Source organism: Sesamum indicum, linkage group LG2 (genome assembly GCF_026168435.1).
Source record: "Sesamum indicum cultivar Baizhima isolate 11 linkage group LG2, ASM2616843v1, whole genome shotgun sequence".
NCBI classification, from domain to species: Eukaryota; Viridiplantae; Streptophyta; class Magnoliopsida; order Lamiales; family Pedaliaceae; genus Sesamum; species Sesamum indicum.
In genome coordinates, this window is record NC_142658.1 from 2,510,882 (window position 1) to 2,534,213 (window position 23,332).

The window sequence follows — 23,332 nt, forward strand, 5'->3', positions numbered from 1 at the left end:
CTAATGCTTCCCAGGTTGTGCAAGCAGTCTTTCGATCATCCCCACTACCTGACACGGGGGGACCGTCAGCCGTCCCGCAAACTCCAAATGATGTTAGACCATCTGGTGCAGCACCAACAACTAAGGAGGCTGGACAACCGTATGCCAGACTAGCGGCTGATCCTGTCCTTTCGTGGGCTGCTCCACCAGCACCATTGGCAATTCCCCCACTATGAGCGAGCTAGTATATCAGCCTCGATGACACGAGGTAAATTTGTCTATGAATATTTTTTAATATTATTTTATCTGAAAAATCACTAATTAACATGTCCTTTCAAGTCTGACAGCCGCTTCCACGAGAGCATCAATGCGGTGGTGCGAGGATACTATCCCCACCCGTGGGCATGTTTGAGGCAAGTGCCGCTAGAGCACCAATATTTCTGGTTCGAGTCTATGAAGGTAATGTACTTTAAATTAATTTGGCATTATCTTATAATCTAAATTATTTAATGAATTTTACTAATGTTTTCTTTAATTTTCTTAATGACCAACTGGTCGGACTGTGACGATGAGTCCATGTTTTGGGTCATCCACATGTGGATCGACAAATACATCCGGAAGAAGTTCATCGTCGCCTGGTTGAGCCTGGTCAAGCCATTTTGGCTGGCCAACAAGGTATGGCTCCAACTCCAGGCATACTGGGCCAGCGCGGACTCCTTGCGAAGAGTAAGGCGAACTGGGCTGCAAACTCTGCGCGTGTCCTCTAATATGTACTGCGGGGAATCCTGAAGATGGTAAGTACATTACAGTATTTTTAAAGGTTTATCATTATTTTATACATATTATACTTACTATTTTATTCTTTTATAGGAGACAGAGTTCGGTCGGCCTCCCAAGCAGATAGAACTATTTGCTAGATGCTACAAGAAGAAGGCGGTCAGCGGATGGAGCGAACAGAGGGCGGTTGAGGTGGCGGTAAGTACCTTAGTAATTTTTTTTTTTTTAGAAAAAAAGTTGGGGTAAAGTACTAACAATTTTGTTTGTTTTGCAGGAGACTTTCCAGAAGCTAAATGTCGGCAAAAATTTATAATTTTATCAATAAATTGCAAAAGATGATAAAGAGCTACTTATAACTTTTGACTAAAATCAATTTAATTTACTCACGAAGTTCGTAAGTATGAGTAATAGATAAAAATATATTTTGAACTTTTAACAAAGAAAATGAAAAATACTCTCGCAAACATCCCTTTGTATTTTATAATACTAGTTACTGTTACACGCAATACATAGCGCATATAGTTAAACTGACAAAGTGATAAATATGCGTAATAATGTGGGACATATAATTATATATACCTGAGAGAAAAATATAATTATATTATTGAAGATATATATAAGAGTGTAACTTGTATTCCAAAATTTAGTATTTTCTGTGTTATAAACTGCCTTTTGTGTATGAACGAGAGATTTATTTATTTATTTTATATATACTAGTTGTCATGACACACTGTCCGTACGTGTATATAATAAATATTATTTTTATATTTTTAAATATATTAGACATAAAAATAAAATATAATAAACCGACATGTCACCTTTAAAAGAAAATAAATAAGTAAATAAAAAATTAACCTAGAGATATTATCAAGATAAGAAAATTTGGTACGTTCTGTGGTGTCACAAACAACGTTGTTTGTGAGTGAATTTTTTTATATATATTAATAAAAGTAGATAATATAAATATATAGATAAGAATAAGAATTTGAGTAGGAGTGGTTGAAAAACACATAAGGAGTATTTTTGATGATTTAAAAAATTACTGTTGCCATGTAAATAATCACTCTTTTTGAGTAAAAATAGGATTTTCTTTTTACTAATATAAATAGACTAACACTCTGGCATACAGTACTTTTGCCCATATAATCAGATAGGCACAACACAAATTTTAAAAATAAAAATCAATATACATTTAAAAACGGATCGAGTGATTGATATAGGTGAAAGTAAATGATAAATACCACAATATATTGGCGATTAATAAATTACTAAATAATTTGAAATAAATAAATAATAATTATATCAGTACAAATATTTATGGCTATCATTAATATCATAAAAATTGGTGCTGCGACGTCACAAAGCGTCAGTTACAAATGAAAAATATTTATACATATATATATTTATATATATATATATATAAAGTATAGATATAAAGGACTGAATTATTGAATGAAACGAGTAAATGATGAGCTAGCAATGAAGCTTTGGGTTAGAATCGTCGTCAATGGCAGTCTTTGTTTTAGCGGAGGACGTCTCCTGACTTGTTCAATATTCAGAAATTGAAACCACGTTTCCACGACTTTTGTCTTCTTTTAGTGGAATGGTAACTACTCTTTCAAAGCTAGAAATGTTGCAGTCCAAATGCTGTTGGAATTTGTGACTAATAAAGTTGGAATGTTTTGAACTTTGTGGAATAAGAATGTGGATGATGACCTGTGTTAAAAGCCCACAAATGCCCCTAGCTTTTTTCTAAATTACAAGCATGCATTATAAGAAAGAAATTATCTTGATGGCTAAGAAAATTAGAATGCATGGAACCTAAATTTATTGATAATTAGCAATAAATTAAATAATGGATAACAATTTTAAGTTGTTCTGATTTCAGAATTAGCATTAGAAAATAAAATATTTTCTTTTTATAATTAGAAAGAAATTTTAATATTGCTAAATATTACGGCAGATATTGGCAAAAAAATTAATAAATTGCCCCAAAAATTAATAAAACTTATAGTAACATTAGCAATCAAAAACTTCGATGCTAAATTTAAAGACGATCTAATTATTAACAACTAAATAATAAATTCATTGATAAAGTAAATTAGCAACGAATTTCATTATTCTGCAAGGAATTCGTATTGATGCTAATGACATTATTTCTTGTAGTGAAAATAGATAAAAATCTGTGGCTTTTCAATTTTGGTCGTACCACATCCGGTCTCGGCCCGACTTAAATTTGGGTATGTATATATAAATTTATGATCGATGATCATTCGATTATTTGAATTTATGGTTCATTTAAAATCGTCCAACTTAAAAAACATATAGAAGCTAGTCATCCATACTTACACACAACTTTTTATAACTATTACGACCTTCACAATTATTTCATTACTACCTTGGACTTAGATCGAAAATCTATAACCAACCCCTTCCCAAATATAGTTTTTATTTTTGGCCTTGTAGGTTACATATTCAATATGTTAATGTTATCTTAAATTATGTTTGAATGATGAATTTGAATTTGAGTAAAAGATTTGAAAAAAGAGTTTCAAATTTAGATGAATTTAAAATTCATTAATGTTCAACAAAATATAGCTCACAAATGTTTGAATTTAAAGTTATTCAAACTGATGCGGAATAAATAAAAAATTTGCAATTTAAACACACTTCACATTTCACACTTCACGAACTAAAAAATCCTTCGTCTTTCCATTGCCCTTCCAAAAGCCTCCCTTTACAATAAAACTATGGGGTATTTATACTATGTTAGCCGTAAATGCCGGAGTGTGTAAAATTAATTCTACTCCCTCACCGACCACTAATTTGTTGATACGATTAACTATCTAGGGGTAATCCAATAATCACATGATAATTCAAATTGTACGATCTTATAATATCTTGTCGCTTTATTGAAAAAAAATTGACCTTCCTTTTGAATCATCGTTTAACTGATATTCTTTTCTCCATCACAAACAAATCAAATTAAAAAATTTTCATTATTCATTTGAATTTCATAATTACAAATCTATGCAGTCCAAATATAATTTAAGAGTATTTGAAGCTTTCATATTTTGGATATGACCTCGGTGGAATTTGTAATTTAGACACACATTAAATATGATGGCTGCAATACTTTCTAAACAACAAGTGTTGAATCTATGTGATTAAAATTGACAGCCATTCTGTCAACAAAACAACATTAAAAAAACCAAAGTATTGTAATTAAAAATCGAATGTTTGAATCCGACCAAACCCTTGAACCCCGTCATCAGTTTCCCAGTTCTCCCGTAGAAACGACTACTACCCACATAGTTTTGAGTCCCAGAAGATGGCTGCCATAACACTCCTCATTCTCACAACCCTATTTGCCTTGGTAAGCTGCGAAATGGAGTTTCATAATTGCTATCTCAATTACAGAAGTGACAGATTATTTAGGAGCAATTATCTCGACACCCTCCTCCCGTCTCTCTCCTCAAACATCGGCGACGATGGATTCTACGCCGCCTCCGAGGGTCCAGCCAACGCAATTGTGCTATGCAGAGGCGATCTCCAGCTGAATGAGTGTCGAAGTTGTGTCGACGTTGTTGCCAGTGAGATCGTGCAGCTTTGTGGCAATCAGTTGCGGGCTATTAGATGGCACATTAACTGCATGCTCCGGTACTCGGACGAGCCTATGCTGGGAACCATGGCAACTACGCCTAATACAACTGTGTGGAGTGAGCTTAACGTCACCAGCCCCGACAGATTCAAGGAGGTGCTCGGAGGGCTGATGGATGATCTCCGAGGCGAGGCAGCTTACGGTGGCTCTAGCCTTAAGGCCGCAGCCGGCAATAGGAGTGGGCCTGATGGTCAGACTATTTATGCAATGCTGCAGTGCACGCCGGATTTGTCTAATGAGAGTTGTGATAGTTGCTTGAGTCAGGCTGCGCAGCTTAGTCCGGCATGGTATCCGATAGGGGCACGAGTATACACGCCCAGTTGCATCATTCGTTATGAGATTTCACCCTTTTACGATATAGCTAGGCTTGAAGAACCAAGAAATCAACCACTGAAACCCTCGCCTTCAGGTACGTATCAGTACTCTAGTTTCTATTGGGGACATAATAATTTTCGTAGCGTGACTTAGATCCTTTTAATTTTTGATGATCCCGTAAATTTTAAAAAGTAGTACTAGTGATTTCATAACACATTTATTTTATATAATTACGAGAAAAGGTAACGTGGTAGTTAAGTATATATATGAGATCAAAATTAGTGTTTTTTAAAAGTTATGAGACCAAAAGTAATAATTTTATAATCAATTGGACCAAAGGTGTAAATTAAGGCCCCAACGCCTTGTACTTAGTCATTACAATAACTAACGACAAGCTGTTATGGGATCAAAGATACTACTTTATAAAAGTTACGGAATATTCCATACTCAATGAGATAAAAATAAAAAGATTCTAAATTTCGCAACAAAAAATAATATTTCCCTTTTCATAAAGGGTGAATAGCAATTTACTCCCCGTGATATTGAAAATGAACACATTACCCTCTCTAAAAAACTATAGCAACTTATTCCCCTATATTTTTTAAAATGAAGCAATTTACCTCCTTGTATAAAGGGTAAATTGTTTCATTTTAAAAAATATAGGAAGATAAATTGTTATATTTTATAAAATATAGGAAGATAAATCGCTATTTTTTTATATAAGAAGGTAATTTACTCATTTACAATTTCACAAGGGGATTACTTGCACTTTTTCGTTTCATACATATAGTGTTTGAGTTGATGTTAGTATGGTGTTGATGATAATGACATAAAGTAGAAATTCAACTAATTTGGATAAGTTCAAAGTGGTTTTTATTATATATTGAACATAACAAAAGGTGTCATCTGTTTGTTCATCTGATTTCAACTCATGTATTATGTATTCCATCCTTTCCGATTCACGGGTGTTAATTTCCTGTCTGTCCTGCCCCATTTTCATACGCTAATCATTACTGTAGGTTAAATTCCATTTTTCCCCCTATTCTTCAACGAAATAGCAAGCTAAAAGCTCGTTTATATTAAAAAAATAGGCAAAAAATTCTCGTTTAATAAAATTCTGATGAAATCCCTTTCCGTTAATATAGACATAAAATAGGAGTCACGGGTCCTGCCTGCGATTAGACATGTTTTTTGACGTGTTTTAACCCTTCTTTTTGTCCTTAACTGTCTAAAATATCTTTATGGTGTATGTAAAATAAAACATGGTGAAGTTCATTTGTCTTAACCTTAGTTCTAGTGTTTTTTTTTATGGGATTTTTCTCCTTCCAAAAAAAAAAAAATTCTTTTCTTAAGTATATTTAGTTAAATATCAACATATAAAAAAGTATATAAAATTTTAAGAATTTAAAATTTGAAGTAGATAGAGAGGACAAATGAGATCAATTATGGGTAAGGTGTGTAATAGCACCAGAATCCAACATCCAAAGACTCACTGTGAGATGCAACAAAGGCATCCAGAGAGGAAGCTGTGGGTATGGAAGGAAGATTGTAAACATCTTGCGACTTGATCGTCATTAAGAGGCAACCTTGCTGAGTTGGGGGTTGGGTCCTATGCTGGGGAGACTTTTCATTCTTTTCTTTCTCTTTTACTTATCTTTATTTTATATTATATTAATATTAATATATAAATATAATATAATATATAATATATAATAATATATTTTAATATAATACAAATAATAAAAAAAATTGATTTTCAGTTGGTGACCAAAAAAATTGAACCGAAAAACCAAACTTTAAAAAAAATATATATATCAAATCGAATTTTTTGGGTCTGATTTTTGGTTCGACCATTTAACCGAACTTTGAATACCCCTAGTTGAGGCTCATTAGCTGCAGCTAAGGTGTAGGAGAGACTAGTGAACAATGAACCGAGCCCATCTCAAACATCCGTATCTTCTTGTGCCCACTTGTTATCGAAAGCCACTGCTCTTTGTCAGGCGGTGCATTGGTACTAGGGGTGTTAAAGGGTAGTGTATGACCCGACTTAGATTAATAAGTTAACTTTAAGATTCAGACCCAAATTTAATGAATATTATTAAATCCAGACTTAAATCAAAATTCATTAAAAATTGGATTATTATTTATTTTTCTTTGCTATTCAATTGGATTATTATTTATCAATCGATCTAACATCAAGCGAACAAATTCTAAAGATTTAAGACATCGTAACATTATTTATCGTGTGATATCTTTATAATATTATTTCGTAAATGATATAATAAATAATATATTATTTAAAAAAAATTCTATAGAAAAGTGAGTTATTTATAAATTGGTCTTAATAATTCTGAATTTATTGATAAATTATTAGGGGTCTTAAAAATTCGGTTAACCAGTCGAAAATCAGCTGAATCAAATTTTCGGTCCGTACATAAAATCGAACCAAAAATTTGATTCCATTTTTGGTTACTATATTTTTTTTAAAAAATTAGTACAATCGGTCGGTATGGTTTGGTTAGGTCGGTTAATTGTACCAATCGAATAACCGAAATTAAAAAAATATATTTATATAATATATTGTAGTTTATAAAATATATTAATATATATAAATTATATTTATAATTTATAAATATATATTATATTATAATAATATAATTTAATTTCTACTTATTTTAAATTTAAAATATAAAAATAAAAATTTGTTAAATTAATTAACTGGCAGATTATTTTTGTTATGAGTTCGGTAATTTGGTTATTAACCAAACCAAATCGATAAAAAATTTCAATTATAACTGAACCGACTGATTAGTTCGGTTCAATTTTTGGTATGCCGAAACTCTTGATTAGTCGAAGTGGGGTTATTGTTACTTCATTCCTATATCTTTGCCTCGCCATGTGAATTCCAATTATAATTTTTTAACAAAAACCCTTTCATACATATTTGGTACATAACCTGATCCATTATTTTGAACTTTTCATTCTTGCACTTCCTGTAGGGGCACCTCACTGTCCATATATGCATGTTGGGACTTGGACCATTCTATGAAAACATGAACATCATCCTCAAACTCTTGCCTAATCCTACATTTCCCAGCTGGTTCTTTTCATATACCTACCTCCACAATTATCTTAACATGACTACCTACATGCACATAAGAACATATCTTAAACCAATTAAAACTCACATATTATTCTACAACATTCAATATATAACTAGTTGTATGTATTTGGTCACTTATATACATATTCCAAGCTATAAATTCATTAATATCCACTAATAATAATTAACATTTAAAATACATAAATTACAAACAATAATCTACAAAGAACAAAAATAGATTTTAATTGTTACCCGATCAATCACAATCCACCTCCTCTAAACTCAGCCCTAGATCAACAGAATGCAATAATAGTAATATTTATAATATGTTCAAAAGTCAGAGAGAGAGAATGTTTGTGTTTTAATGATTTAAGAGTGTTAATACAAATGAGATGAAAGCTATATATATATATATATATATATAAATTTGCAATGGAGTTTACAACAAGAATTGCTATGGGAAAATAGTCGTTGGGAAGTAGCTGTTCTTGAAATATTTCAATGGGCTTTGTAATAAATTTTTGATGGTCATAGCTAGTTCTAAAATAGCCATTAGATTTCGATGGACATGTGAATTTGCAATGAAAGATATAGGAAGTCATAAATCTGTCCATTTCTATGACGAGTTTTCGATGGTGAAAGAAAAAGTTTGATAACCAGTTGGAAAAGTGTTACCCTTGTCCCAAAAAGTGTCAGAAAATTGTGACGCCGTCTACCATCCAAGAAACCATTGGGTGTATGGAGGGTAACTTAATTGTGAGAAACTTTTTGACGATCATCGACAAAGTTGACTTTGTAACGATGGTTTCAATGATATGTCTGTCGAAAGTTTTTGAATCCATTTTTTTTCTTTATAGATTCTCAAACCACATAATGTCATCCATCGCAAGACCGTCCCAAATGCCACAAGAAACTAGGACAAAATGCGGCCGTTGCAATTAACTCATTGCAATAAAATATGTTTTTTTTGTAGTGGTATAGTTTCATAATTTTATATTTCTGAATATTTATATTCTCTTTGCTACATTATTTGATATTATTCCTATACAATAGAAAAATATGAATTGGGTGGTTGTGATTAATTAACAAGAAAGTTAAGTATTTTTCCCAACCATGTAATTTACTTGTTGTATGTTGGTGAATAATCATATTAGTCAGAATACAAATTAATTATATATTATTTTTTATTAGTAATTAATATCCTAATACTATAAATGGCAGTACATATGCTAGTAATTACAAGAATGAAATAGAATCATTAAAATAAAATTAAATTACTATTTTTGGTAAAAATAATTATACTGAAAAAAGTGTTAGCTTTTACCTTACCTCCTAGTAGTTTTTATAAATATTTCAAACTTTTGATATTACTACAACTTTTAAAATTATTCAAAATGAGCACTTTTTTTAGAACCTCCACAACAATCTTAAAGGCTAAAAGCAATAGGGTCATAATTGATTATGAATTAAGACCATCATATCAGACAAGCACAAGTTCAAAACTCAAATTTCTTACCACTTAGCGTGGAATTGAACAATTTAGTTTTTTTTTTTTTTTTTTTTTTATTTTTCAGGGAAGAAGAAAGATGGTAATAAAACTCGAAACATCATCATTATTTCAGTTGTTTCATGTCCAGTACTAGTTGTTTGCATCGGCATCTTCATTAGAAAGATCAAACGAAAGCGAAAGCCAAAACGAAGTCTTGAGAGTAAGTTCTTTTTATTTATTTTTCTTCTTCTTCTGTCATCATTTGGATGTATTTGTAGTTTCTTGATATTGTCAATTGGCTTTTACCAATGTTTACAACTGATGTTGTCACCAAATTTACTTGGTGAAGCTGTTGATGATACTACCAGTATTGACTCTATACAATATGATTTTGAGAAAATCAGAGCTGCTACAAATGACTTCTCCGAAGCTAACAAGCTGGGGGAAGGTGGATTTGGAGCTGTTTACAGGGTAATTGAACTCACATGGATGGATTTTGTACATGAAAAATAAAAAAATATTTGTCACTGATATGTTAGAGTTTTATGCTTTGATCATAGGGAAAACTTTTAAATAACCAAGAAATAGCAGTGAAAAGACTGTCCAGGAATTCAAGTCAAGGTGATGTTGAGTTCAAGAATGAAGTGTTGTTATTGGTCAAGCTTCAGCATAAGAATTTGGTTAGGCTCTTGGGTTTCTCCACACAAGGACATGAGAGGCTTCTTATATATGAGTTCGTAAGCAACGGGAGCCTAGACCATTTCATATTTGGTAATATTTTGCTCTTACTTTGATCAAATTTTGGGATTATGCTAGTTTGGCTATAACGTTATAATGTACACTTAATATGATATTTAGATCCAATCAAAGCTTCGATTTTGGATTGGGACAAGCGTTACAAAATCATACAGGGTATTTCTAGGGGACTTCTTTACTTGCATGAAGATTCTATGCTCCGGATTATTCATCGTGATCTCAAAGCAAGCAATGTCCTTCTTGATGAGAAGATGAACCCTAAAATTTCTGACTTTGGCATGGCAAGATTACTCGTTGTTGATCAAAGTCAAGATAGAACCAACAGGATTGTCGGAACTTAGTAAGTACAAGCTTTATTTTAGATGAGGAACTCACTCCATTCTTGCACACACTGACTGTCACATCAATCAATACAATATCTACAAGTTGTCATCATCATTGCAAATAGTATTGCCTCAAAAAGTACTTGTCCAATTTTGATCTAATAAATTCAATTAAATAATAGATATTGTACTTGTGATATGATTGATCAGTCTCAATTGAATACCAGTCATCACGCCTCCTCTTTATTTCAACTGGTTATATATGTTTAACTTGGATATTACAGTGGATATATGGCACCAGAATACGCAACTCATGGCCAATTTTCTATCAAGTCAGACGTATTTAGCTTCGGTGTGCTGGTCTTGGAATTAGTAAGCGGCAAGGAAAAGACATTTCTTTTAAATGATGAGAATCCAGAATATCTTCTAAGTTATGTAAGTGTAAATGATGTAGACAAAAATATTATCTGCATACAGCAGATTTTGGGTCTAAAGAGAGCCACAATCTATACAGGCTTGGAGAAATTGGCGCATGGGAACAACAACAAATGTGATAGATCCTGTTGTGAGGGCTACTTCTAGTTCCCAACTTGACATGCTGAGATGCGTTCACATTGCTTTGCTATGTGTTCAAGAAAATGCAGCCGACAGACCAACAATGTCTTCAGTTGTTCTCATGCTCAATAGCTCTTCCATAACGTTGGGTATCCCTTCTCAACCTCCATTTTATCTACCCAATTCAAGAGAGTTGGAATCCAACCCATCATCAAGGAGTCATACAAGGGAACCTACTTCTAAGAATGAGGTCTCCATCTCTGAGTTTGGTCCTCGATAACTTGGAGGAAATGAATAGTCATCAACATAAGATGTCTATTTATGAATCTATGCACATTGACAACACTTTTTTCTTTCTTATTTGTGTGCTTGTTACATATATATCATGGTTCAAATGGTTCAGAGTTTTGGTCAATATATAGATTTAGATAATAAAAGCTTGTGTTGGATGTTTTTTGATATAGTGTTGTACATACGATACAAATCTATCTATGTATATATTAAAAAAGTGTGATTAGTTTGGAAATTATATAAGTTTTTAATTTTTTATAATGCTTAATATAACTTTCTCCTAAAATATAAATTATTAGGTTTGTGTAAATATTTAAAATTAGTATTTTATTAGATGTTAAGCACATACATTAGGATTTTAAAACTTGCAAAAAGTCAATCTCTATATCTATGTTGTATCATAAATGTATGACTTTAGTGACATATTTGGATGGTTGAAGCCAAATAGACAAAATTGTCACAACATCCATTAGTAATTATTGACAAAAGCTTGTGACAGCCACTCCATCTGAAAAACCCAGAGTAAAATTGGCACTGTTGAGTGTTCTATCACAGCTAATTTCATCACAAAATATACCTCATCTCCCACATCCAACAGATTTTGCAATGAATGGAGTATGCCGGTAATTTGTGACAGAATTCAAACAATTTGAACAAATCGGGATAAATGATGCTTGAATTAGGAAACTATTTGAATTAGCCCTTTAAAATTCTATCGCAAATCCAACTGTCGCAAAATCCATTTCAAAGTTTAGTCGCAAAGGCGACGGCTATATCCCTACGGTTTCATTTTTCCAAGACAATTCAATCCCAATGTGTATCGCAATATTATATATATATATATATAGGGAAAAGTATAATTTTAATCCGCTAAGTATGCCTAAATTTTAATTGTAGTTCGATTACTATGACCATTTTTGTTTAGGTCCAGCAACTTACGAAATTATTTACTTTTAGTCCTCTGGCTGATTTTCGGATAATTTTACCCCTAATATTATGCATAATAGACCACCAAACACTCTTCACAAATTTGAGTAGACTAAAATATAAGAACATATATAATTCCAACAAGGAAACACTTAATGCAACAAAGGCCAGAAGTCGATTTTAGAGTGAATATAGATTAAAGGCAGAAAGACAGAACAAAGAAGGTGGTAAGAAAGAAGAGGAAAAGGGGAAGATAAAAAAAAAAAAAAAAGGAGAAAAGAATGAATGAAAATTTGAGTCAATCATCAAATGGGTTTAAAATTTGAATGGGCTTAAAGAACTAAACATATTTTATTTTTTTGTATAAAGTTCAAATATAAATTTTACAAATATGGGATTTGTAATGTGGATTTTTGATAATATATGAATTTTTTGGGTTATATAATTCGAATATGAAATTCTAAAAAATATTCTTATTTTATCAGATTATTATATATTTAGCTGTGCAATTCGATTTTTGGCGATTTTTTAAGCTCTGAATTAAAACAAAACCAATAGTGTGATGTAAGTTTACTCTAAATTGAAAAATGTAGTTTAAAAAATAAATCATAAAAAATGGTTGGATTCGATTTGATTTGGGAGATTTTGGGCCGTTTTAATTCTCTTTTATCACCCCTACATTCCATGGGTGTGTTTTGGCTCCTTGTATCTCTACTTGATGAAATTCAGGCCATGATGGTTAGGTTTTGGTCGCATAGTTGGGACTCTCATAAGATTCACTGGATATTGGCTTAGAAGTTTGTTAAAGAAAAAAGGTTTGTGGTATGGGTTTTCGATTGTTGCGAGACTCTGACATTGCTATGCTTGGAAAACAGTTATGATGCCTGATGCAGAAATTGGACTATTCAGCTTCCCGTGTCCTGAAGGTGTGATATTTTTCTAATTCGACTCTTGTCGATTCTGAGGTAAGATCACGACCTTCTCTAGTTTGGAGGTCCACCATCAGTAGTAAAGCTCTTGTCCGAGCCTGTGTTTGATGGAGAGTGGGTTCAAGTCTGTAGGTTAAAGTTTGGGACGATCCTTGGCTACCAAGACCTATGGTTTCAAAGTGGTGACACCGTTACCTAAGGGCTGCAAGGACATCTGAATAGAGGCACTTGTTGATCCTGTCACAAAGCATTGGGATGGTGATATCATAGATCACTTGTTCTGGGAAGAGGATCGAGACTTGATCATGTCGGTCTCATTGAGAAAGGAACACTTCTTGAACGTCCTCCGCTGGCACTACATGCCGAATGGGAATTATTCTGTGAAGAGTGGACACTATTTAGCCCGATCACTCTCTACCATGGCTCCATCCACATCAAATCTGAGATCAGAGAGCTGATTATTTATAAGAACCTTTGCTTAGAGATTGGCTCAGCAGGCTATGCCAACAACGGAAAATTTAGCTCAAAAAAGGTGTTGATATCTCATAATTGTGCTAGATTTCTAGTAATTGTGTGGAATCTCTCAAACATATTTTTCTTAATTGGATATCACTTTGAGACAACTGTGGGGGTTATCTCACATTCTTTGGACTTCTCAGAAGGCTGGCTACGTTTGCTCGAAATTGCTCTTTAGCCGATGGACTTCAAATTCTGTCTGACCTTTTGTTGGTTCTTGTGGTGGGCTAGAAACAAAAGGGTGATGGAGAAATCTAATACCACCCCACTTCAAGTCCTGGAAAGAACTAGGAGATTTTTTTATGCCTATCAAGTGGTGTGCATGCAGTAACAGGAGATGGAGGCTCTCACCATTCATCACCCCTCGCCACCAGATGACAATAAACAACAAGTTAGATGTTCAAATCCATTCCAAAAAACCATCGGTAAAATAGAAAATCCAATAATCAAAAATAAAAAATTTCACTCAAAGCAAGTCAGATCTTTGAACAGAAGTCAGATTACTTGAAAAAACTAAGTCATTTTATTCGGTTTTCTTCCTCAAAAAAACTGAAGAAAGAAAGAGAAAAAAAAGTTGGATTTTTTGGAATTACCACCTTGGTCTCCTCCAATAACCACAGCAATGAAGACAGCCAGACAACAGAGGTGGTGGTGGTGCACGGTGGGGCAGCGACAACAAATCCCTTCAAACAGAAGTGCAAGAGAGGAAATGAGATGGTGGGGCCGCGTGTAGAAAAAGGAAAATCAATGGAGAATTTGATTTGACTGACATTGTAGAGGCAGAACTTTGGCCAATTTTTCATATCACAATTGTTGTACAGTGTTCTCTATTAAATACAGGGAAAAGAGATGACTGATAACAAAAATAACAAACTCAAAACCAATTAACCAACTATCAAACAAAGACGTAAAACTAATAAGACAGGAGAAATCGTGTTTCCATTCCACAAATACGCGTCTTCGTAAGGGAGCTCTGCTTCTTTGTTTTGTCCCTCTGTTTTCTGTGATCAACCAATGCCAGCCTTGGATGCAATGTTGACATCTTCCATCCGAGAATTCCCAACACCCCCCCCCCCCATAAGTGGGACTTGGGGCGACAACAAACAAGCCCAACTTGCCTAGAAGAGCAGAAAAGGAGAGCTTGGGAAGAGATTTAGTAAACAAGTCAGCAACTTGATCACGGCTTCGAACAAAAACGGGCAGAATAAAACCTAACTTGTAGCAATTTCGCACGACATGGCAATCAATGTCAAGGTGTTTCGTGCGCTCATGAAACACCGGATTAGCCATGATGTGAATGGCAACTTGATTGTCGCAGTGAAATGGTTTAGGAAGGGTAACGGAAACACCAAAATCCTTCCACAAATAAACTATCCACTAAAGTTCACAAGAGGTGGCTGCCATACTACGGTATTCAGCCTCGGTAGAGGAGCGTGAGACGGTGCTTTGCTTTTTCGTTTTCCAAGAGATCAGGGCCGGCCCAAGGAAGATGGCAAATCCAGTGAGAGAGCAACGTGAGTCGAGACAGGCACCCCAATCAGCATCGCAAAAGGCCTGCAGTTGAAGCGAATTTGAGGAAGGGAAAAATAGTCCAAGGTCTAGACAGCTGCTTAAGTAATGAACTAAGTGCAGCACAGCACGCCAATGAGACTGGCAAGGAGTCTGAATGAACTGACTGAGTTGTTGTGCACTATGTGATATATCCGGTCGAGTGAAACATAAGTACAACAAACACCCAACTAAACGTCTGTAACGTTCTGGATCAGCAAGAGGAGCACCAAAAGCAGAATGGAGTTTAATTCCAGAGGGCAAGGGAGTAGCCACAAGCTTGGCCGATTGGAGACCACAGTCACGAATAATGTCATGAATATATTTCGACTGTGTAATAGATGTGCCAGCTGCAGAGCGTGCAATTTGTAAGCTAAGAAAACAGCGTGCACAACCTAAGTCCTTGATACTGAATAGGCCATCAAGATACACCTTGACTTGAGAAATGAGGTCAAGTGAAGGAGCCATAAGAATAACGTCATCAACGTAAACGAGAAGACCAATAAATCCAAAAGGCAACACCTTAAAGAAAAGGCAGTCATCATGCCCAGACTGCCAGAATCCAAATTTTTCAAGACCTCGTGTAAATTCGGCATTCCATTGTCGCAGCGCCTGCTTCAAACCATACAAGGAATGCTTGAGTAAACAAGCGTGGCCAAGGGGAACAAAGTATCCTTCAGGAGCTGTCATGAAGATTTCCTCATCGAGATACCCGTGGAGGAAAGCGCTGTTGATATCGACTTGGTGAAGGGGCCATTGAAAAGCTGTAACCAAAGCCAGAAACAAACGTACCGTTACAGATTTGGCCACAGGTGAAAATCTCTCTATGCAATCCACACCCTCTATCTGCGTATATCCCTTTGCCACAAGCCTCGCCTTATGTCGTTCAACAGTTCCATCTTCCCGAAGCTTAGTCTTATAAACCCATTTGCATCCAATGGGTGATTTATCAGGTGGCAAGGGAACTACCTCCCAAGTATAATTTTGTTCCAAGGCTGCAATTTCCTGTCGCATGGCCTTAGTCCAATGGGGGATGGAAGCTGCTGCCCTGTACGTTCGAGGCTCCTGCAAGATAGAAAGTGAAGACACAAATCCCATATATGCAGGATCATAAGAAGTGATGATAGGAGATTGATCAAGTGAAGGAAGATGACAAATGAAGTCGTTAAGCCACGCAGGCTTATTGTGGCTTCGCATGGACCTACGAATTCCAGGGGAAGGACTAGATGAATGCTGATCAGGAGGGATTGAAAACAAGGGAGAAGAAGATGTCCTAGGAATGGAAGTACTATCCTCAAGATCATCATCAGTTAAGGGGATGACTGCCAGTGGTATAAGTGGAGTGGATGTCTGGACCGAAGCAAAAGGGAAACAATTTTCACGAAACTGAACATTTCTGGAAACAAAGGTAGATTTAGTTTCAAGATCGTAAAGTCTATATGACTTTTGCCCACTAGGATAACCCAAAAATACACATCTAGATGCCCTCTTATCAAATTTCGAAACATGAGGTTCAGGTTTAATGGCAAAACACAAACAGCCAATAGTACGGAGATGAGAATATGTGGGAGGCTTGTCATATAACACCTCATATGGAGTTTTCCAGTTTAAAACTGTTGTTGGGAACCTATTAAGTATGTAGCTCCCAAGATAGCATCACCCCAGAAATGACGAGGAAAAGAGGCTTGAAACATGATGGAACGGGCTATTTCAAGCAACAACCTGTGCTTACGCTCCACGACTCCATGTTGTTGTGGAGTATAAGCACAGCTACGTTGATCAACGATCCCAGAATTTCGAAGGAAATGCTGGAAAGAAGAACTAAGAAATTCACTCCCGTTATCTGTTCGAATGGACTGCACTTGCTTATTGAATTGTGTAGTGATTAACTTGCAAAAGTTTTGAAATATTTCCAGAGTCTGAGTTTTGAATTTCATGAGGAATGTCCAAGTCGAACGACTGAAATCATCGACGATAGTTAAAAAATATTGGCACCCAGATGTAGTAGGCTCTCTATATGGCCCCCAAATGTCAAGATGAATAAGAGAGAACACAGATTTTCTTCGTATTTTGCTGGATTCAAAAGGCAGTTTACACATTTTAGCAAGTGGACATATATCACAAGGTTTTAGACTGTGATTCAGCTACGACAGATCACCAATATATTTTATAGAATTATGGGACAAATGTCCTAGTCTCTGATGCCAAAGGTCAGATTGATTCAAATCAGCAATGCAAGAGTAAGGAGTACAGGTAAGAGACGTAGATTTCGTAGGTACAAAAACTGATTCTAAAATGTAAAGATTTCTAATCAAGTGTGCCGTAGCGAGAACTCTATTAGTCTTCTGGTCCTGCAGAGTGCAAGTAAAGGTTACAAAATTAAATTGGATAGATAACGAAGCACAAAGTTGTCTGACATAGAGTAAATTTACTGAGAATGAAGGAATATGAAGGACTTGGGTCAATTTGATTGTGGAACAAAGATGCAGTGAGCCAATGTGTTAAACTGATTGTGAGTATCCATTAGGCAGGTGTATGATCATTGGATTAGTGAGTTTAGTGTAAGAATGGAACAGTTTAAAATCTGCACATATATGATGTGTTGCACCATTGTCTATTATCCAAGAACTAGAAAGACCAGAGGCAGAAATTGCACTGCTACCTGCAAAATTGTCGAGATGTGCATAGTTGATCTTTAAAGGATCAAGTGGTATTTCCATCTTCATATATTTCTTCATCTCCATACGCACTAAGTCAGCCAGGTTAGAGTGCTTGTTTTCAGCCATCGTCGAACTAGGCTCATCAGACATTTGCGCACTGAAACCTTTCCCCCTACCTCCAGCTTTCTTTCTCTGTTCAGCCATGTCTCTGTACCAATCTGGTACTCCAAGCATGAGTCTCTTGTATGCCCTGCCTTCTGGCAATGATCGCACACCATGGTTTTCTTATCTACAAAGGTTTTCTTCCTATAATTCTGCCCCCTAGCCTGGAATGCAGCACCATTGTCCACATTACTTATGTTTACTTGCATCTGCTTCTCAATTCTGAGCAACATAGAGTATGCTTTAGTCACTGTAGGTAATGGTTCTAGAAGTAAAATCTGACTGCGAGCTTGCTCATAAATTGGATTTAACCCAACCAGAAACTGCATTAAATAATTAGAAGCATTCAGGTCGTCCACTGCTTTGTTAACGTTACAGGTGCATCCTGTACAAATACATCGAGGTGTAGGTGATAGGCAAAGGAGCTCATCCCACAACCTTTTCAATTTTGTAAAATATCAGTAATAGATAAATTTTCTTCTGTAACTTGCCCAATATCCCTTTGCAATTGATAAATCAGAGGACTATTACTTTCTACATACCGCGCTTCTAGCTCAATCCAAAGATCACGTGAAGATCCCACGTACATGAAAGACTCTGCCAATTCCTTTGTCATGCAATTCAGAACCCAGGTAGTGACCATGGAATCAATGCAATTCCAGTGTTTGAACTCATCACTATTAATTGGAGGTCGTATAGCAGTCCCCTCGATGAAATCGAGCTTCATTTTCGCTGTAAGGACTCTCTTAATAGCCCTGCTCCAAGCGAAGTAATTGTTCCCGGTGAATAACGCTTATACCATCACCATTCCCGGATGGTCAGACGATTGCAGTTGCATAAACTCAGGTTCTGAAACGCCACTTGAAGTGGCATCATGTCCAATAGAGGTGCTATACTCCATGGCAGAGAGAATGAGAAAAAAAATGAAACAATGGATATCGAGAGACCTTCACAAGGAAGGCTCTGATACCATGTAGAAAAGGAAAATCAATGGAGAATTTGATTTAACTGCCATTGTAGAAGCAGAACTTTGGCCAATTTTTCATATCACAATTGTTGTACAGTGTTCTCTGTTAAATACAGGGGAAAGAGATGACTGATAACAAAAATAACAAACTCAAAACCAATTAACCAACTATCAAACAAAAACGTAAAACTAATAAGACAGGAGAAATCGTGTTTCCATTCCACAAATACGCGTCTTCGTAAGGGAACTCTGCTTCTCTGTTTTGTCCCTCTGTTTTTTGTGATCAACTAATGTCTGCCTTGGATGCAATGTTGACATCTTCCATCCGAGAATTCCCAACACCGCGGGTGATGAATGGTGAGAGAGGGGGAAATGTAAAAGTCAAAGCTTTTAACTGAAAAGTGTTCCCATTTTAGATTTTTTAATTAAAATAAATATAAAAATAATAATTAATCGATATAAATATTGGAGGGAAAGAAAATAATTTTGGAGCCAATTTTATTGGCAACAATTTGGTAAAATTCGTATCAAAAGATTTTAAAAAAACTTGTCAAAATGACGTTGTTTTGTATGTTTTTACGACTTATAAATGACGGCATTTTGGTTACAGCAAAAATCCGTAGTTAAAAAATAAAACGACGTGTTTTACACTATGTTTTTTGCTATAGGTATATTTTCGTAGTTAATAACGGTCAACTACTGTGCCATTTTTCTTGTAGTAAATGGTTTGATAGCTAAAAGTCTATTCTCTTGAAGTGACACCATCAATTTAATGTCGATGGCATTGGTTTTTTTCCCCAACTATGAAATTAGGGGTTGGGGGTGGGCAAAGACGCTCAGGGTTTGGCCATTGGTTGGAGCGAGCAAAATAGCATGCTATTCGGGAGGATTGGAATTTGCAAATCAGCAAGGTCGGCAAAGGTTGGGGATTGAGAGAGAGATAACCTGGACATTATTGTTAACAAGTCACAAGAAAATGAAAGAACAAAGAACTTCCATTGAAAATCGAGAAGAAGTTACAACGTTTATAGTAACAGAAAATAGAAAAAGAAGATGCAGGAAGAATGAACTGTACACAGCTTAAATAAAGAAAAATACCAACTAACTAACTAACTAAGCTGAAGAGAGCCAACGTTCACTAAAAAACGTAAAAAGAGAAATACGACTCTATAAGTAAGAAAAGCAATTTCAGCACAGTGCTACTCCTCCTTCTTCAAGTCGTCTGCAAGGGCGCTGTTTGTTTCTGTTGTTGTGGCTCAGCTGCAACCTCAGCACTCTACATCTCAACACCCCCCTTGCAAGTTCGACTTGGTGATAGAGTAACCAAGCGTAACTTGGAATGTAGATGCAGGAAAGTTGTACCTCGAAGAGGTTTAATGAAAATATCAGCAATCTGCTGTTTGGACACAACATAATTTGGCTGAATGATGCCTTCCCTATATTTGTTCCTTACAACGTGGCAATCAATCTCTAAACGCTTAGTCCTCTCATGGAAAACTGGGTTTGCAGTTATGTGTAATGCGGCCTTATTATCACGGAAGAAAGGCGCTGTGTTGAAATTCCTAAATCTTGCAGCAGATATATGATCCAAGTTATCTCACAAGTGGTGGTTGTTATACTTCTATATTCAGCTTCTACTAAAGATCTTGCAACGGTTGTTTGCTTCTTCGTTTTCCAGGATATTGGGGCATCTCCCAAAACACACAATATCCTGTTAAAGACTTCCTTGTGGTTTGGCAAGTCCCCCAAATTGCATCACAATAAGCTTTTAGATCAAAATTCGTATTAGAGGGGTAGAACAAACTTGTTGAAGGTGTTCCCTTCAAATATCTTACTAAATGCATTGCAGCCTCCCAATGTTGTTGACAAGGATGTTGCACATGTTGACTAAACTGTTGTGTGGCATGGCAAATCTCAGGTCTAGTATAGCCTTAATATAACAGCTTACCAATAAACTTCCTATACCTTGAAGGATCAGTCAATGGGAGCTCCTGCTTCTGGTGTAAATTTACAGCCTGCAGGCAAAGGTGAAGTAGTAGCCTTTTCCTTTTCAAGTCCCACATCCCTTATGATTTCAATTGTATACTTGTTTTGTATTACAGCAATACCAAGGTCTGAACGTGTCAATTCAAGTCCAAAAAAGTACCTAGCTCCCTAGGTCCTTTACAGTAAACAAATCATTCAAGTAGTTCTTGACTTCAAAAATAAGCTCATCACTAGCAGCAATAACTAAATATCATCTACTTCCACCAAAAGAGCCACAAAATGTGAACCTTCTCCCTTAATAAAGAGACAATAGTCATGAGCTGATTGTCTGAATCCATACTCAGTCATTTTTTGAGAGGATTACTCATTCCATTGCCTTGAGGCTTGTTTCAAACCATGCACAGACTTGTTTAGTTTACATACCTTCCATTCTCGTATATGATAGCCTTCTGGTGCTTCCATATAGATATCTTCATCAAGTTTTCCATGAAAAAAAGCATTACTTACATCAAAGTAGTGTAAGAGCCAAGCTTTTCCACAGCAACAGCCAAAAGGGTTCTTACAGTGACTGCTTTTGCCAAAGGGCATATTTCACAAATCAACTGATCAGTTTCTCCACTGTTACCAAAATGTAAGTGTTTTATCACTCCTATCCCAGCATGTCTTAACCTGCAGGGCCACAGGTTACTACTTCTCAAGTTTTTCTCTTTACATGCAATTTCGTTTTCTGAATAAAAAATTCTCCTGCAGTGTTGGCTAGGTTTGTGCCTTTATTCTTGTTCTGGAGATGTCTATCTTCATTTATTACATAAAATTTCCCTTCTTGTTTAGCCATAGCAATCACTTTGTCAGCCAGAGGGTCCTGCACAATGCAATGTTTGTGTGTGAATATCACATTAACATGGTTTTCTTTACAAAGATGATAAACCGGCAAAAGGTTGTATTTAAAAGATGGAACATATAACACTCTTTAAGTGTAATGTCTTTAGACATACGTATGTTACCAGTTTGTTTAACCTTTTGCATTGATCCATTAGGGAGCCTTAGGGATGTTTCATTTTCAAGAGGGTCTAAAGAATCAAAAGCTGCAGCATTCGTACATATATGAGCTGATGCTCCAAAGTCAATAATCCAGGGGTCAGTGCATTTAGCTGAAACAGGTATAGAAAACAAGGTCATACCTGCAAAGTCTTCGATGTCTTGCAAAATTAGAATACTCCTGGTTAATGTCTGGTTTCTGGAGTGCCCTTTGGATCTCTGTCCTTATCAGACTTGAAAGGGTATTTAGTGAGTTGTCATCCTCTTCAATTATAGCATTTAGTGCCTCCAAGTTAGGCATTCTGCTGCTTTTTCTTTTCTTATATGTGAGGTTTTTATACCACTCTGGGTAGCCATTCAACTCAAAACATGTCTCCTTTGATTGTGCATTCTTTTTGCAATACTCACAAATGCAAGAATCTTTCATCCACGAGGCCTCCCTTTCTGGAAAAACCTCTACCTGCTGAGTTCCTTTTGACTTCTCCAGCCTGGACAGTCATAACTCGTTCTCTATCAATAGCAACAATTCCTGAATGTATCTCCCTCTATTTCTCGACTCTCTGGACCATTGAATATGCCTTTCCAACATTCGGGAGTGGATCCATCAAGAGTACTTGGTTTCTTACGTGGTCGTATATCTCATTCAGACCTATCAAGAATTGTATCAGTTGGTATGATGCAATTCTTTCAGCCATTTTGTTACTAGTTCCACAGGTACACAGAGGCAATGGATCTAAGCTATTCAACTCATCCCATAACTTTTTCAATTTGGTGTAGTACACTGCTATAGACATGTTGCCTTGTGATCTGAGATTTTCTAAAAGATGAGAAGTTTTGATGTGACTTATCTCTATTTGATGAAGAGAAAACAAATAGTGTTTCTGTCGTTGCAATTGATTCAGATCAATTGAAAAGAAAGAGTGGGAAATAGTAGAATATGGATCTACTGCTCTGATTCATGTTAACAAGTCACAAGAAAATGAAAGAACGAAGAACTTCCATTGAACAAGAAGAAGTTAAAAATGTCTATAGTTGCAGAAAACAGAAAAAGAAGATGCAGGAAAAATGAACTGTACACAGCTTAAATAAAGAAAAATACCAACTAACTAACTAACTAAGCTGCAGAGATCCAACATTCACTAAAAACACGACTCTATAAGTAAGAAAAGCAATTTCAGCACAGTGTTAATCCTCCTTCTTCAAGCCGTCTGCAAGTGCTCTGTTTGTTTCTGTTTCTGTAGCTCAGTTGCAACCTCAGCACTCTGCATCTCAACAATTATTCCTTCTTCACTGGGCTTTTTCATGACATTAGCATGTTTTCTTCTAATCTTACTGCTCCTAGTTTTCTTC

General features: G+C 35.6%; 1 protein-coding gene across 1 annotated transcript; it reads left to right on the forward strand.

Annotated features, from left to right (window-relative positions):
- Window positions 1–3,813: 3,813 nt before the first annotated feature.
- On the forward strand, window positions 3,814–11,419 carry LOC105177277 (cysteine-rich receptor-like protein kinase 26). Its single transcript, XM_011100363.3, has 7 exons — window positions 3,814–4,826; window positions 9,410–9,544; window positions 9,674–9,795; window positions 9,885–10,095; window positions 10,183–10,420; window positions 10,688–10,838; window positions 10,918–11,419. Exons 1-7 carry the CDS (start codon window positions 4,088–4,090, stop codon window positions 11,236–11,238), a joined length of 1,917 nt encoding a protein of 638 aa, XP_011098665.3. The 5' UTR covers window positions 3,814–4,087; the 3' UTR covers window positions 11,239–11,419.
- The last annotated feature ends 11,913 nt before the right edge of the window (window positions 11,420–23,332 follow it).